At 40.7% G+C, this 14829-nt stretch overlaps 3 protein-coding genes and 1 non-coding gene across 8 annotated transcripts; 3 read left to right on the top strand and 1 right to left on the bottom strand.

The window, feature by feature from the left end:
• Positions 1 to 1136: 1136 nt before the first annotated feature.
• trnae-cuc (transfer RNA glutamic acid (anticodon CUC)) lies at positions 1137 to 1208 on the bottom strand. The gene has a single exon. It is a non-coding gene; the product is annotated as a tRNA-Glu (tRNA).
• A 259-nt stretch (positions 1209 to 1467) lies between these two features.
• Positions 1468 to 6404, top strand: LOC113135025 (caspase-8-like). Of its 4 annotated transcripts, XM_026314665.2 has the most exons (7): positions 1508 to 1579; positions 3625 to 3757; positions 4356 to 4687; positions 4814 to 4869; positions 5108 to 5213; positions 5323 to 5884; positions 6036 to 6404. In XM_026314665.2, exons 3-7 carry the CDS (start codon positions 4363 to 4365, stop codon positions 6184 to 6186), a joined length of 1200 nt encoding a protein of 399 aa, XP_026170450.1. In that variant the 5' UTR covers positions 1508 to 1579; positions 3625 to 3757; positions 4356 to 4362; the 3' UTR covers positions 6187 to 6404. The 4 variants fall into 4 exon arrangements, with proteins under 4 accessions (XP_026170448.1, XP_026170447.1, XP_026170450.1 ...); XM_026314663.1 differs by lacking the exon at positions 3625 to 3757 and having other exon boundaries at positions 1468 to 1579; positions 4814 to 4848; XM_026314662.1 differs by lacking the exon at positions 3625 to 3757 and having other exon boundaries at positions 1468 to 1579.
• A 478-nt stretch (positions 6405 to 6882) lies between these two features.
• Positions 6883 to 9668, top strand: catip (ciliogenesis associated TTC17 interacting protein). Its single transcript, XM_026313930.2, has 9 exons — positions 6883 to 7204; positions 7611 to 7796; positions 7897 to 7952; positions 8068 to 8154; positions 8432 to 8599; positions 8688 to 8812; positions 9020 to 9102; positions 9184 to 9251; positions 9362 to 9668. The coding sequence occupies exons 1-9, from the start codon at positions 7093 to 7095 to the stop codon at positions 9572 to 9574; spliced, it is 1098 nt and encodes a 365-aa protein (XP_026169715.1). The 5' UTR covers positions 6883 to 7092; the 3' UTR covers positions 9575 to 9668.
• A 332-nt stretch (positions 9669 to 10000) lies between these two features.
• casp8 (caspase 8, apoptosis-related cysteine peptidase) lies at positions 10001 to 14792 on the top strand. 2 transcript variants are annotated; one of them, XM_026314611.2, is made up of 12 exons: positions 10001 to 10190; positions 10689 to 10866; positions 11024 to 11199; positions 11315 to 11420; positions 11898 to 12027; positions 12115 to 12167; positions 12253 to 12307; positions 12500 to 12552; positions 12630 to 12741; positions 12870 to 12997; positions 13339 to 13718; positions 14435 to 14792. In XM_026314611.2, exons 2-12 carry the CDS (start codon positions 10759 to 10761, stop codon positions 14571 to 14573), a joined length of 1440 nt encoding a protein of 479 aa, XP_026170396.1. In that variant the 5' UTR covers positions 10001 to 10190; positions 10689 to 10758; the 3' UTR covers positions 14574 to 14792. The 2 variants fall into 2 exon arrangements, with proteins under 2 accessions (XP_026170396.1, XP_026170395.1); XM_026314610.2 differs by having other exon boundaries at positions 10714 to 10866; positions 14435 to 14791.
• The last annotated feature ends 37 nt before the right edge of the window (positions 14793 to 14829 follow it).

Genomic DNA, 14829 nt, shown 5'->3' with positions numbered 1-14829 from the left:
TAGACACACTTGAAGTCTGGTTAACTGGTTTGTGTTAACAGGTTTAATAGATAGATACAACTGAGTATCATCTGCATAGCTGTGGTAATTAATAGAGTGCTTCCTAATGACATAGCCTAAAGGAAGCATGTACAGGGAACAGAATCGGTCCTAGCACAGAGCCTTGTGGAACTCCATAACTAACTTTTGTTCGTGTGGAAGGTTCATCATGGACATGAACAAACTGGAATCTGTCCGATAAATAGGATTGGAACCATTTTAACGCTGTTCCTCTGATACCAGTCACATGCTCCAGTCTCTGTAATAAGATGGCCAGTAGGGTCAGAAGGCCAATAGACCAAAGCACCATGAACGAACTGTTGTGTTGGAAAGTCAAACATATGGTTACAAATTGACTTCAAAAGATCATGAAATTAAACACATTTGATGCAAAACTGTGCAAAAAAGAAACAGAAAACAGCACCAAAGACAGTAAAACAACTACAGAAATATGCAAAACAAACAAATGAATCACAAAAAAGGAAAATAAGTAGAAAATGACTACAAATAGATGTAAAATGACATAAAACTGACACAAAACACAAACTGACCACAAATCATGCAATTCCTCTTTCTGTAAAGTGTGGGGTTCTTTTACATGTCTGTGCCCAGAGTCCAATATCTCCTAATGTGCCCATTTTAGTATTATAAGTAAAATGCCACTGCTAACCACATATCAATTGTTGTCTCCTGAAATATTATTATCAGCAATTATGATAATACAGAGATATTGGTATGGACAAAACTCACTAAAGAGGAAATTAACAGATATTCCAGTGCAGCCAACAACTGAAGTTTCCTAATATTGATCTATTTAAAGATGACCTGATATGTTTTATTTGAACTGTAATACTTCACGCTCCAGTACACAATTAGCCTGTGTGCAATGTATGAACATACTGTGAAGGCTCTTAATGCAGATAGTAAGCTTTTATTTTAAGGATCTGGCAGGAATACATTACCTGATTCAAATATGTTCAAATGAGAATTGTTCGCATATATTGCCTTTCCTGAAAATGACTATTACCACGAGTAATTGACGTTTGCAGACACGAAGTATGGTCTAGCCTATCTAACCACATTGCAGAAAAGCGTAGTTCCCTGACCGGGAATCGAACCCGGGCCGCGGCGGTGAGAGCGCCGAATCCTAACCACTAGACCACCAGGGAGACACGTACAGCTAGCTGTTTCACGTCACTTTAATTGAGACTTCACTGATGTCAGAGTTCACTTAAAGTGGCGTAAAAGTGGTGTGAGTATATTTCTATTCCTAAACACTCAAAGAACAAAACAGGAGAGCGTCAATTTACACAGATCATACATATACCACAGAGATTGTTCTGGCCGGGCCATGTATTTCTTTGGATGAACACTGTAAAATTGCGACAGAATGCCAATTCAAGACACGAGTTGCAGACAGTCCACCCCCCCTTACATGCTACAATGGACTATTCCAAGTGCCGAACGCGACAGTTTGTTTTGCCTCGCGAAGAGCGGGAGACACAGATACAGCCATGAAACGGAGCAAAAACGTTCAAAGGTAACATATTTCAGAAACTAAAGAGGAGAAAATGAGGAAAGATATGAAAATAACATTTGAGGAGGAGAAAGAAATAACAGGGAGAACGAATGAAAGCTGAAGGAATACAGTGACAAGGGTGGATAAAAGGAGTAAAGACATGAAAATATGGGGATGACAGAAGAAAGTGTAAGACGAGAAAAAAGATTCAAGTAGGAGAAAGCAAATAGTCAAAAAAGAGCAGGACTGATACAAGGGTAATACAAGGGAGAGGAGAAGAAAACAGCAAATGAAGAGTAAAACTGGCAGAGGGAAAAGATAAAGGAAAAAGAAGTATATTGTGGCGTCCCTGACTAAAGAAGCAGATACCGTCTGACAGCTTCTTGCACTTTATTTTAAGGACAACAAAACACAGGCTACTATAGGGGTCTATAGGCCGTATCCTACGAAAAAAGCAGAACTTGGATGATCATAACAGTCACTTATTCAACACACGACACTCAGTCTGTTACAAAATGTTGGTATTATTTGTGTAACTCAACTGTCCTGTCTTGTTTTTACTTCAGTAAACACTATAGAAGATAAAGTAGATAAAGATAAAGACTGTACATAAATAATTTGTGAAAATATTGAGTGCTTCTCCTTCTCCTTTCGGCTGCTCCCTTCAGGGGTCGCCACAGTGAATCATCTGCCTCCGTTTAACCCTATCCTCTGTATCCTCCTCACCCACACCAACTATCCTCATGTCCTCCTTCACTACATCCAAGAACCTCCTCTTTGGTCTTCCTCTAGGCCTCCTTCGTGGCAGCTCTAACCTCAGCATCCTTTTACCAATGTATTCACTGTCCCTCCTCTGAACATGTCCAAACCATCTCAATCTGGCTTCCCTGGCTTTTTCTCCAAAACATCTAACATGAGCGGTCTCTCTGATGTCCTCATTCCTGATCCTATCCATCCTCGTGACTCCCAGAGAGAACCTCAACATCTTCAGCTCTGCTACCTCCAGCTCTGCCTCCTGTCTTTGTCTCAGTGCCACTGTCTCTAAACCAGACAACATGGCTGGTCTCACTGCCTTTCCACTCTTCATCCTCTTCAACGCCTTCCTCACTTCATCCTTACTGATCTTTGCTACTTCCTGCTCCACAACAGTCACCTCTTCTACTCTGTGCTCTCTAATATTTTCCTCATTCATCAACTCTTCAAAGTATTCCTTCCATCTTTCCATCACACTTGTGGCACCTGTCAACACATTTCCATCCCTGTCCTTGATCACCCTAACCTGCTGCACATCCTTCCCATCTCTGTCTCTCTGCCTCGCCAACCTGTACAAATCCACCTCTCCCTCCTTAGAGTCCAACCTATCATACAAATCCTCATATGCCCTTTGTTTGGCCTTTGCCACCTCTACCTTCACCTTACGCTGCATCTCCCTCTACTCCTGTCTGTTCTCTTCTGTCCTCTCAGTGTCCCACTTCTTAGCTAACCTTTTCCTCTTAACACACTCCTGAACTTCCACATTGCTAAGTCTGTTGGCAGTTGTTATTTGAGCTAGTCAACAGCTTACCTCGTCTTCCACCAGGTGGTGGTCAGGCATCACTACATCCTACTCGAGCCATGTTTATGAATGAAGACTATTCAGAATGCACCCTTGGTATTTTTAGCTGGAGTGAAGTTAAAAAATCCTTATCTAACTGTCGCTGAATTGTGACATGTTGTATGCGATAATATACTGGTGTTATACACTGTAGTAAAACTGTGCATGTCTTTTGGTGTTGTTATTTAATTAATTGCCTAACTGAGAAAGGCTATGTAGCCTGCCGCTGGCTCTGCGGTAATATGTAATTATCCTGGTTTTACATTTGGGAAGGACCGAGCTCCAGTTTTGTTTTCCAGTGACGAAAAAAAAACAAGAAACATAGACACTCCACTAGGTGGAGCTGGGACCGTGAATGCATCACTCCCACGCATTTCCATTGTCTCTTTCTACAACTTCACAAAATTGGATGCTAAACTCTGAGCATAGTAATAGTAAATGAATAGCGTGTGTGTGTGTACGCTTTGCTCAGGTATTAACCGACGGCTTCAAAGCGATTGTCTGCGATTGAGTGTTTGAAAACGAAAAGCAGCCTGGCTGCAAATGCCAAGGGAAAAACACGGAAGAAGGACTCTCCTCCACCTAAAGTAGCCAAATATCTGACAGTAAGTTTTGTCAGACAGCATTTTAATGTACCGTATAATTTCTAAGTAGGTTACATAAGTTTAATTGAGATACTTTGCATTAACGTAGAAAATGGTTTATGTTAGGTTTATCTTTATGTTAAATTCTGGGTGTGTGTCGTCTGTAGGACGTGATAACCTATTGAAAGTTACAGAAGTTAACATTAGCTTGAAATCACACTAATAATATTTTGACCATTTTTAATAAGCTCCATTTTTGTGCACAAAACCCCAAATCGCCCCCCCCCCCCCCCCCCCCCCCCTACTTTTCTTAGTATGTGTAACACTTAGATATTGTTTTGAAATACTGGAGACAAGGGTTCATGGTGCATGTTTGATATTTTGTGTTTTGACTGTGTTGTCAGTCTGTAAGACAGGTCGTACAAACACGTAGAAAATTATGAAAGTATGAAAGAAGTTGCATTAGAAAATTCTGTAATTACAGTTTAATATATGCCATATATATATATATACGGTGAAATGCTATACCACTGTCAAAAATTAAGTCAGATTTTATAGTTTATCTCCAAAAATACTCTAATCTCTAGTCTCTTCTTCATGTCTTCTTTTTCAATCTCAGATTCAGCATGTCAGCCAAAGACACAGTGAGGCGTAATAAAACAGCCCTTATGATGTCGTTATCTGCAGACTACAGGTACATCCTCAACAAAGTTCATGAGGAAAACCTAATAACCCGACGTGAGTACACCAACCTTAAAAGCATCAACAAAGAAGATGTAGAGGGGCATGTTGTTGGGTTGGTGGATAAGATCATGGATAAAGGAGAGAACACCTGCAAGGACTTCCTGAACCTCCTGGAAACTGATGAAGACATTAAAACAACTTACCCTGAGCTGAAAAATATACTTTTTAACAACACCTGCCTGCCTAAACCTGTCCAAGAGTGTTCAGGTGATATATCTTTGGTAACATACACAATGTGGTATAGAAATGCCTGTAGCAAGTATTTAACACATGCCAGCCTACAGTATGTTTTATGTTTGGAGGTATAATTCTGTTTCGCTCTGATTTCTTCAGATGTTCAGTCATCAGATTGCAAGAGGCCAAAGATGGTGAGGTCAATGGTGATGATGGTAATGTTCAAATAGGACATTTTTGAGTCAGTATGTTTTAATTACGTTTTGTTAGAGACACAATTACAGAAAGTTCAAGCAGGTGAGAACACAAGTTCACAAAACCACATGACATTTAACTCAAAACATGCACACACATTGTCATACCTCATAACATTTAAACTAGTAAAGACAATTGAGTTTTCTCTTAAGTTAAAGACTTTGCGTGTTTGTGTCCATTTGTTTCCATTTGTTTTAGGATGAGCTGTATCAACTGAACAGCCACCCTGTTGGCCTCTGTGTGATAATAAACAATGAGAATTTCACAGATGGCTCAGTGAGATGTGGAACCAACAAAGATGCTCGTATGTTACAGAACTGACAGCTTCACTATTTTAAACTGTTCTTAGCTTGTTTATTGGTGCTTAAAGCTTAACTGTTTTTTGTTTTTTTTAAATACAAAATTTTCTACAGAAAATTTGGCAGAGGTGTTCACCTGGCTCAGATTCAGAGTACTGATGTTGAAAGACCTAAAACAGGACCAGATGGATCAGGCACTGAACTGCTTTGCTTCTCTGAGCAACCTCTCTGAGCAGCTGCAAGAGTTCAGTGTTAGTGGGAGTTCAGTGCAGGAGTGGTCTGCCACTGGATTCACCAACCTTCAGCAGCCTCTAAAGCATGGCGATGCCTTCATCTGCTGTGTACTGAGTCATGGTGCAAAGGGCCTAGTGTGTGGGACTGACTGGAAGCCCCTCCACATTAAACAAATAACTAGAACTTTCAAGGCGACCAACACACCAGCCCTCACCAATAAGCCTAAAGTGTTCCTGATCCAGGCCTGTCAGGGACAGAACGTCCAGTGTGGAGTGCTGCTCAAAGACCTGGAGGCTGATGATACTCTAACATCCATCCCGGAGGAAGCTGATGTTCTGCTTGCTATTTCCACTGTTGAAGATCATAAGTCATTTAGACACATAAAAGATGGGAGCTGGTTCATCCAGTCTGTCTGTCACCAACTAAAAAAGGGCTGTCTGAGGTAAATGTTATACAAAGTGTATATCGACTAGTTTTTGTTGCTTTAAATATCAAACGGTGACTCACACCAGCAACATTTCCTTTAACATTTTATTTCATTACAATCTCTGCAATGATAGTGCTGGTAACATGATTTTTATATATTGTTTTAGAGGTGAAGACGTCATCACCATCCTACACCGTGTAAACAATGAGGTTGGTGAGAAAGAGGGCAACTCCATTTACCCTGGTGCAGTGAAGCAGATGCCTGAAGTTAGTTTCACCCTGAGGAAGACGCTTGTGTTGTCACCACATCAAAATTGAAGCTTAATTATTTGAAATCGTGCATATTAGGATGTAGCCTATCATTCATTCAGGGGAAGGGTTTTATTAAAATGTTTTTGATCTGTTTTTATCTGATTTTTCTTTTTGAATCTTGAAATTCTTTTTATTTTTTATTACCACTTTGCATCTTTGCTCTTTGTACTGTCACAGACTTCAAAGAATAAAGTTCCAAGTATGATGATCTTGGGTCCAAGTTTTAATGAGGTAGGATCTATATTAACTGTATATCACTGCACAAGAATTTATTACAAATAATCCCAAATTGTGTATAAGCCTAAATTAAACTGTTAGGTTAAACCAACTATTGTCATGTATCAAACCCAACCTTAAACCTGTCCCTTAAATAAAATTTAATATTCCATCAGCATATATTCTGGTGGGAAAGTTATGGTTTTAATTTTTTTTTTGCTGTGATTTTGATTAACTGTCATAGTTTTGATATAGCAAGTCAAAACTTTCACTTATCTGACTGTGTTTTTACCTAAAACATTTTACTTTCTATCCCAAAATTTCCATCAAAGTTTTTGTTTTTATCGTCAATATCTTTTCATTTCTTATTTTCCTCATTTTAAAGAACTACCACACAGCATGTAATTCGCTTGGTTTTCTAGTGGTGTTTCTTTTTCGGAAAATACAGCAGCTTTTTTCCAGATTCTCCGGCGCACATACAGCTATCTTTACGGTACTGCTGCGTTGTTGCCATATCAACGCGTCTTCTTTCCCGTAGCTTACATAAATCCAGCAAAGCAGAAGACTGCGTGATCTGCTATAAAATGATAAATACAACCTTCATAACGCAGTAAAGTTGTCTTGTAAAGCGCAGTTCAACTTCGCAGAGATTTATTTTACTACCGAGTGTGTCTGCCTTCAGTGAGGGCAGCGCTGATGATGGAAACCCCACTGGAAAACGAGGCTCCAGCTGCGGGGACTGGAGGACCCGAGCAGGGAGAGGAGTCTGAAGCCTCAGACGAAGCTCTCGCCTTCATGTCCAGCATTGGTGAGTGGGTTGTCATTACACTTTGGGGCAGGGCTGGACTGGCTCATTTCGCCCTGGTCATCTCAGGTGGCCACCACAATCGCTCAGGTAGCACCCAAACCCAGTAATAATGCCGTGGACAAGTGAACCAGTGTACTCATTCTTGACCGACTCCCAGGGAAAAAGCGATAAATTCAATTATATCGGCCCCCAAAGTGAGTCTGCCAACCGAGTAAAAACGCCCGGTGTGTCAGATCACCAGTCCCGTACTGGTGTAGTGTCATCAGGAGGCTTAAGCTGCGTTCACCGGAGTTAACACCACCTGGTTTTGGCACGTCTTGTTAATTTCACGCGAGCAGAAACAGATTTCGGAGCTTTAGAAAAAATAAAAACCTGCATGCTGTAACTTTCCTTCCCACTTTCTAAGAGCCCGCAGAGCTGCAGAGGTGCGTGTTTCCAGACTCGCTGGTGACCGTGTCAGAGGGCGGCAGAGAGCTGGGGAAGTTCAGCGTGACCGTGGAGTTGTCCCGGAGAGTCCAGCGGCCCTGTGTGCTGCTGCATGCTCAGAGCCAAGGAGCCATTAACGACTGCCCCTGTGGAACCACGGTGACAGGTGAGGGGAGGCAGGGCCAGTCCAGACAGGATGATGTTTACAAACGTGTCCCTGTACGTTGTCTCCGTATTACTTACCTCGTCTTCACTGACTTTTTAAGCCTACCTCACTACTGACCTGGAAGTGCTGGAGGAAGATTACCATGAGTATGTGAAGGTGAGTCATTTCAAGCATCACACAAACAAATATCAGCTGCACCATGTGAAAACATTGTATGTCACATCTTCCAGTTTTTATCTTGTGTTTCCTGTTTCTAAACACACTTCTTCAGCTGGAAGACCACAGTTTGGACAAGAGGTGTCACATGGTGCAATGTGAGGGGCAGATGATGATTGATAAAGTCACTACTGTAGGAGAGGTGAGAGGAGAAACAATCCTGTGTCGACTTTCTGAAATCATGACAAACCAGCCTAAAAGTTCTATCAGCCACAAGTCTTGTAAATATTTTAAGTGAGATATATGATAACTTTTGACTTTTGTTGGTGTCAGAGCTGAATCAACAAACCAGACTTAAACAAAGCATGTTGTTACAGTGTCCTTGTGTAGCTCAGTGTTCCACCACCATCCATAAGATTCTTGCTTGGCGATATCAACCAGTCTGGTAATGTGTGTGCACATCTATTGTGTGTGTGCAGGAGGTGACAAAGGAGAGCGTTTCTTATCCCATGTCTTCACTAAAAGGGTTGATTACAGAGGGTTCCAACTTCCTCCTGATGCGTCTGATCGCTCTGAGAAAGAAGGTGCCAGAACACACGACCTTCATCTCCTTGGACCAGGGATTACACATCATCCACTCCACATTTGTAAGTAATTACATCTGTGCAGGTCTTCTTCATCAGTCAGTGGCTTGTTTGAAATGGGAATTCTGATTATCTGTCTGTGTGTGGCCAGGGTGAGCTGGGTCTGCATCAGCTGGTGGTTGGTGGTGAGACGGTGGAGGTATATGGGGTGGAGAGGACTGTTCACTCACTGGAGTACGGCCCCACTACCTGGCAATGCTACTTTCTGGATGATGGGTAAGCTCAATGACCGTACCTCTTACACTTCGTAGACAATTTAACTGTGGCTCAAACAGGATATGTCAGTTGACTTAATGCTATTATAGTTATTGTTTTATAAAGCTCTTTTAAAATATTATACAAGTGTTCACCTTTCATGTGTTTGTGCATGCCCTCCTGCCTGGCCACCAGTAAATAAGAACTGTTTATTTATTATATTACTAGGCACTTAGCCAGCAGAGTGCAGGTGGGTTCACCAGTCACCATGAGACTTCTCCAGCTGCCTTCACATCACATCTCAGAAAAAGGTAAACCATTCCCACACACATGAAGTGATTCTCTAATTAAACAGAGTCAGTGATGTTTGTATGCATGTTTGTGCATGTCAGGTTCTGAGAAAATCCCCTTGGTATGGGAAGAAGACATGGAGATGAGATCCAAGTTCCTGGGCAGAAAGGTGAAGCTGACTCATTTATTCAGACTCACAAAATAACACACAGTCTCTTCTAATGACACTTCTCTTTAAATCAGAGTGTGATTATGTGTGTGAATGTCTTATTTTGCCAGGAGGAACTGAAGGCGGACCATGCCTCATACCTAAGGCAGCATCCAGAGATACGTGCCCTCATATCTGACTTTCTGCAGTTCTTGCTGCTGCGGAAACCAGAGGATGTCTTTCAGTTTGCTAGGGAGTATTTCCTACCCTTTGCCTCCCCACCATCCCCCAGAACAGTGTCTAAGCCCAGCCACACTGAAAGAACACTCAAGAGCACATCATAATCAGCATGTGTAAGAATTGTTTTTTTTTTCTTATCAATTCTGAGGCTTTACCCAGGTGGTGTAATTTTGCCAAAACACTAAAGTGATCTGAATAAAGTGGCTTGTTTCAAACAGTGTTTGTGATTTGCTGTTGCTTTTCTACCCTATTAAACTTGTCTGGGCAAAGCACCTGCAGTTCTTTTAGGCTTTGTCAATTCACAGTCAACAAAACAAAACGTGTCGTTACATAATAAAAGAAGTGGCACAGTGTTATCCACATCGGTAAAACTGGAGATGTACGGCAGTCACGCAGGCCCGTCTGCTTTTTCACGTAGGCCAATCCGACGTAAACAATGACTCATCACAAATAAACACTAGCTACTTCAACTCCCTCTGCGTTTCCATTGCCCATAAAAAGGCTTTTATTTCCAAGGGCTAAGCGGAAGTGATTGGCTTTTTGCTGAAAAGTGAAACGTATTTGCGGTAAAACGTTCAAGTCGGCTCGTAGGACTTGTTACGTCAAACACCGAACTAATTTGTGAAGTTTTCACTCTCTGAAATATTTTCACTTTATTATTTCAGGCGAGTTTTTTCGACTTGTACACTCACACCGTGTTGTTGAGGCGAGTCACCAGCGGTAAGTTTTATCTTCCTCATGTAATAGCAGGCCTCAGGCTAGCGCCGACATTAGCTACATACACTCCCTGTACCTGCTGTACCTTAGGTACTGAATTGTACACGATACTACTGTACTGTACTACAGTATCGTGGCTATAGAGTACCGTACAACAGGCTACGGTAAGTGTAGCTATGTTTTCCACTGTGAAGTGAGAACTGAAGTTTTCCTGGATGATGTTTTAGTTTTAGTTTGGTCGCAGCCAGACTTTCTGAACAGTTGTAGGACAGAAACACTACTAGTTAAGTTTGTATAGGTGGTTAACACTTTAGAGTTTATACTACTACTACTACTACTACTACTACTAATAATAATAATAATTATTATTATTTATTTAGCCGTAGAGTAAATGACTGTAAACTGCTCTTCAAAGTTGAATAAAAGGTCAAAATAAACACAATCAGCTATACCAAACAAATAATAATATAAGGAAAAGACAAACGCTAAGATGTCACACAGACCTCATATCCTTACCTGTGGAAAGCTGTGAGCTGAGCACCAGGACTGTTCTGGTTGGAGTGGGTCTGCGATGGATCGGCTGACGCTGTCCCGAATAGATGACCAGCTGGACTCTACTGATGTGGCATCACTTTGCTTCTTGTGTCGTGATGTTATCAACAGGAAACGCCTGGAGGGGGTGAGCACCACACATATTGTATAAAGCATTTCCAAAATGAAAAACACTGTCTGTGTAGTTTGTGTTTGTGTGCGAGGACTTTTCTTCAGTTGATAAAGTTTTCTGCTATCTCATTTCAGTGTTTGTCATTTGTTGTTTCTCGATTGCTCTCATACAGGTCGTCGATGCAAAAATGCTGTTCTTGAGACTGGAAGAAAAAAGTCTGCTGGATAACAGTTTCTTCCTCTCTCAGCTGCTCCACACTATCCATAGAGCTGATCTCCTCAGCCTGCTGGAGACGGACAGCAGGCGACCAGAGGAAAGTGATGCCAGTCCTACTCTGTCAGCATACAGGTAAAAACAGCGAGAAATTTACTGTGACGGGAAGAGACAATTATGAAGCATAATAATAATACAGCAGTCAATTGTATTCCAAAGCTTCTATCATTTTTATTTTATTTTTTGTTAGGGTGATGCTCTACAAAATATATGAGGACATAACTCAGGACCATCTTGACACCATGAAGTTTCTTTTGACGGAGAAGTTGAACAGAAGACAAATTGAGGCCAGCAATGTGAGGTTACACCCACCCACTTTACAAGCATTTTGAAAATCACCTTGGCCTTTTGAGTATATTCTTATACACAACAATAGCAATTAAATATGCAGTTAATAATTACATTTTCTTTCACTGTAATCACCAGTGATTATGATACACTTGTGGCCATGTTGATGCTTATATTTGATAACTATCTGTCTAAATATACAGTGAACCATTTCTGTAATCAAAAGTATAAACGCAAATGTAATTGAATTTTGTTTTTAAGTGCTAGGTTGGTGTGAAGGCTAAATAATGGTGCATATTGTATAACTACAGCCACAAAATATTGAAGTACCATTGTTTTTTGTGTTGTTATTTTGTTCTCCATTTATTATTTACAAACAAGCTTTTACTGGTAACTTCTGTTGCCCCAGAAGTGATTTCTGTCATTTGTGATCCACCTACAAAGACTCTGCATAGGCTCAACCAAGTCTTCTCTCCTAATTACAGACAGCACTGGATTTGTTTGTAGAAATGGAAAAGACCAATTTGTTGTCAAGTACGAATGTTCACGAGCTAAGAAAAGTGCTGCAGGAGTTTAGTCAACAACTGGTACAGACAATAGACAACTACATAATTGGTGAGATCCAGTCAATCTCTTACAAACACACACACATTTTAATGTTGTATTACTATGGGATTCACCGTGTGATTGTATACTTTGCAGAGCTAACCCCACAGAGAATGAGATCACCACCTCCTGACCTTATGGATTGCCAGGTGTGTGTAAATGCCTGTGTTTTCAAAAATAGTTAATCCTCCATGTCAGTTTACTGACCACTGGGACTGTCTTTTCTTCATACAGAGCACCAACAACTTTCAACAACCTACTCTGTCAGTACCTGAGACTCAGCCCAGTTGTAAGTTTCTGTTTTCACTATATTTGCAGTTATTCTCAGACTTCACATTTATTCACACACAGCCGTTAAATAAGGACCCTTGATGGCTAAGTCACAACTTCAGACCCTCATTTGACGCAGGTATAGATGCTATTATTTTTATCATACATATACCAGACATTATTTTCCATGTTTTTTTTTTTTGTTCTTTAGACAGAGACTGTGTTTTTTCTGATGAGAACCCAAACTGCCATCCTCCTGATGAGGTAACTGTTCACACAGGCACAAATAACTTTGATTCATCAGAAGATTCATTTGTATGATTGTCTGTTGTGTCCTGTAGACAGAGTACTACGCTCTGAATCATATCCCGCGCGGTTACTGCGTGGTCATTAACAATCAGACATTTTCTGATACAAACATGAGAGATCGAGCAGGAACTGAGGAAGATGAGAGTATGTATTTCTGTATTTTAACTTTGATTTGTAATTTGACTTTTATATTTTTCATCTGTACTACTGCACTCGTTAGGTTGAATTAAAACAAATATGCTTCAATTTGTTTCTTTTTTTTTGTGTCACAGAGGCTCTGTGCTCACTGTTCACCAAACTAGGCTTTATGACGGATGTACATAAAAACCTGACTGCAAATAACATGCGACATGAACTACACAAGCTGAGCTGTGGGGAATTTTCACGTCATGATGCATTGGTGAGCAGTATTATACATTGTCAGAGCTTTAACATCTGTCAAAAGTGTTTATACTTTATTCTTCACACTTTAAGGGAATATTTTGACATTTTGGAAATACCTGTTTTGCTTTACTACAAAGAGACAGTAGTAAAGGTCGTTGCATTACGAAGCTGCAGCCATCAGCCTGGCTGCAAATAGGCACATAACCCTTGTTTTAATCATAATTGCATGAATATACAATTATTTCATGTCTAACTCTAGCTACATTTTATTATGCATTATTTGGAAATAGAGCAACAATCCAAGTTAAGTTGAGACACAGCACAAACTTAAAAAATGTGTGTACCTATGGTTTTTAGGTGGTGTGTGTGCTTTCCCATGGAGAAAAAGGATGTGTCTTTGGCATTGATGGGAACATGGTATCGTTGCAACAATTGACATCGCCCTTCACAAGCGATAATGTCCGCACCTTGGCAGGGAAGCCCAAATTGTTCTTCATCCAGGCGTGCCAGGGAAAGAATTTCCAAAAGCCGTGTCCTCAGAGCAGGTCCTTCAGTGAGGAGAATGACAAAAAAAAATCACACATACTGGAACATGATGGAGGCGAGACAATACCTTCAGATGCAGACTTTCTGCTGGGCATGGCCACTGTGTCAGAGTGCAGGTCATTTCGAAACGTTACCACAGGCTCCATCTACATCCAGGAGCTGTGCAGGCAGCTGAAGAAATCGGCTGAAAGGTGAGAGTCCCCTCCTCTACAGTTAAAGGGGAAGAGGGTAGGTAGAGTTTTGACTGACCAGAGGTCTCATTTCTAAAACTGTGTATAGGATCCTTACTAAAAGTGTACATGCATCTGAAAGCCAATAATAGCATAGACCACAACATTTTCACACAAGCAAAATTCCATTTATAAATCACAGACCACCTAGAGTTGTGCACTTGTGAATGAGCCTCATGTCCCTTTCTGTACATGCTCATTTCTGACTACAAGAAGTCAATGCGAAGCACCTCATGAAGTCTGATCCCCATAATTTCATGCAGTTGTTCTTTGTTTTTGTTTTTTTTATCACAACCTGTGCGAAGTGACGTACAACACTTACAGGCCCTGTTTTGTGCATGTGTGGCGTTTATAAATGAGGCCCCAGGTCATCATAAAAGAAGGATGACCTTGATGAAACAGCTTGCCATATATGTGCAAATCAACAAAGTATGAAGGTGCATGTTACCTGCTGTTGTTTCAACTGTTTTGCATTTTGTGCTAAAAAAATGATCAAACGTGCTGCAGTGCACTTTTAAAAGCAGTTGGTGCCAGAGGCTTTTTCATGTTATAAACTGAATCTGCGCTGCTGTTGAGGTGACATGGCGGACGATCTGACACCGTGTTAAGTCATACCTACACTTTTTGTGAGATTTATCTTTTGTAATGTTTTGTGTTTCTGATGTTTTTCTGTGCAGTTCGGAGAGGGATGATATTCTCACTGTCTTGACACGTGTGAACAGGGAGGTCAGCAAAGGAGAGTATCTGAACCACAAACAGATGCCAGAGCCCAAATACACTCTGACCAAGAAGCTTGTCCTCAAGTTTGTGAACTAACTGGGACCAAGAGCAGACCAAGTGCAAGTGTGCCAAATTCCCAGATCCAGTTTTTAATGTTTTTAATGTTTATGAACATGATCAATATTTGGTAATGCGAAGTCTGTCGAACTTGAGAACAAATGCTTTATGTTAAATGAAATCCGTTTTTCAGAAAAAAAATGTTTTTTTGAAATACTTATGACCCCATGTCATTTATTTCAAAATCAGAAAAAAAAAATAATGAGCTTTTTTTTTTGTCATGGTACACTAATAT

The sequence above is a fragment of the Mastacembelus armatus genome, chromosome 17, assembly GCF_900324485.2.
Source record: "Mastacembelus armatus chromosome 17, fMasArm1.2, whole genome shotgun sequence".
Lineage (NCBI taxonomy): Eukaryota > Metazoa > Chordata > Actinopteri > Synbranchiformes > Mastacembelidae > Mastacembelus > Mastacembelus armatus.
Note: the sequence above shows the minus strand (reverse complement) of the source record. Positions and strands in the feature narration are given on the sequence as shown.

Coding starts and splice junctions, on each gene's coding strand:
- LOC113135025 (XM_026314662.1), top strand. CDS start 1,554: ATGAAACGGAGCAAAAACGTTCAAAG. Junction 1,580..4,355: donor CGGAGCAAAAACGTTCAAAG/GTAACATATTTC, acceptor TTTCAATCTCAG/ATTCAGCATGTCAGCCAAAG. Junction 5,885..6,035: donor CTAAAAAAGGGCTGTCTGAG/GTAAATGTTATA, acceptor ATATTGTTTTAG/AGGTGAAGACGTCATCACCA.
- catip (XM_026313930.2), top strand. CDS start 7,093: ATGATGGAAACCCCACTGGAAAACGAGGCTCCAGCTGCGGGGACTGGA. Junction 7,953..8,067: donor ATTACCATGAGTATGTGAAG/GTGAGTCATTTC, acceptor ACACTTCTTCAG/CTGGAAGACCACAGTTTGGA. Junction 8,155..8,431: donor AAGTCACTACTGTAGGAGAG/GTGAGAGGAGAA, acceptor GTGTGTGTGCAG/GAGGTGACAAAGGAGAGCGT.
- casp8 (XM_026314611.2), top strand. CDS start 10,759: ATGGATCGGCTGACGCTGTCCCGAATAGATGACCAGCTGGACTCTACT. Junction 11,421..11,897: donor GACAAATTGAGGCCAGCAAT/GTGAGGTTACAC, acceptor TCCTAATTACAG/ACAGCACTGGATTTGTTTGT. Junction 12,553..12,629: donor ACTGCCATCCTCCTGATGAG/GTAACTGTTCAC, acceptor TGTGTCCTGTAG/ACAGAGTACTACGCTCTGAA.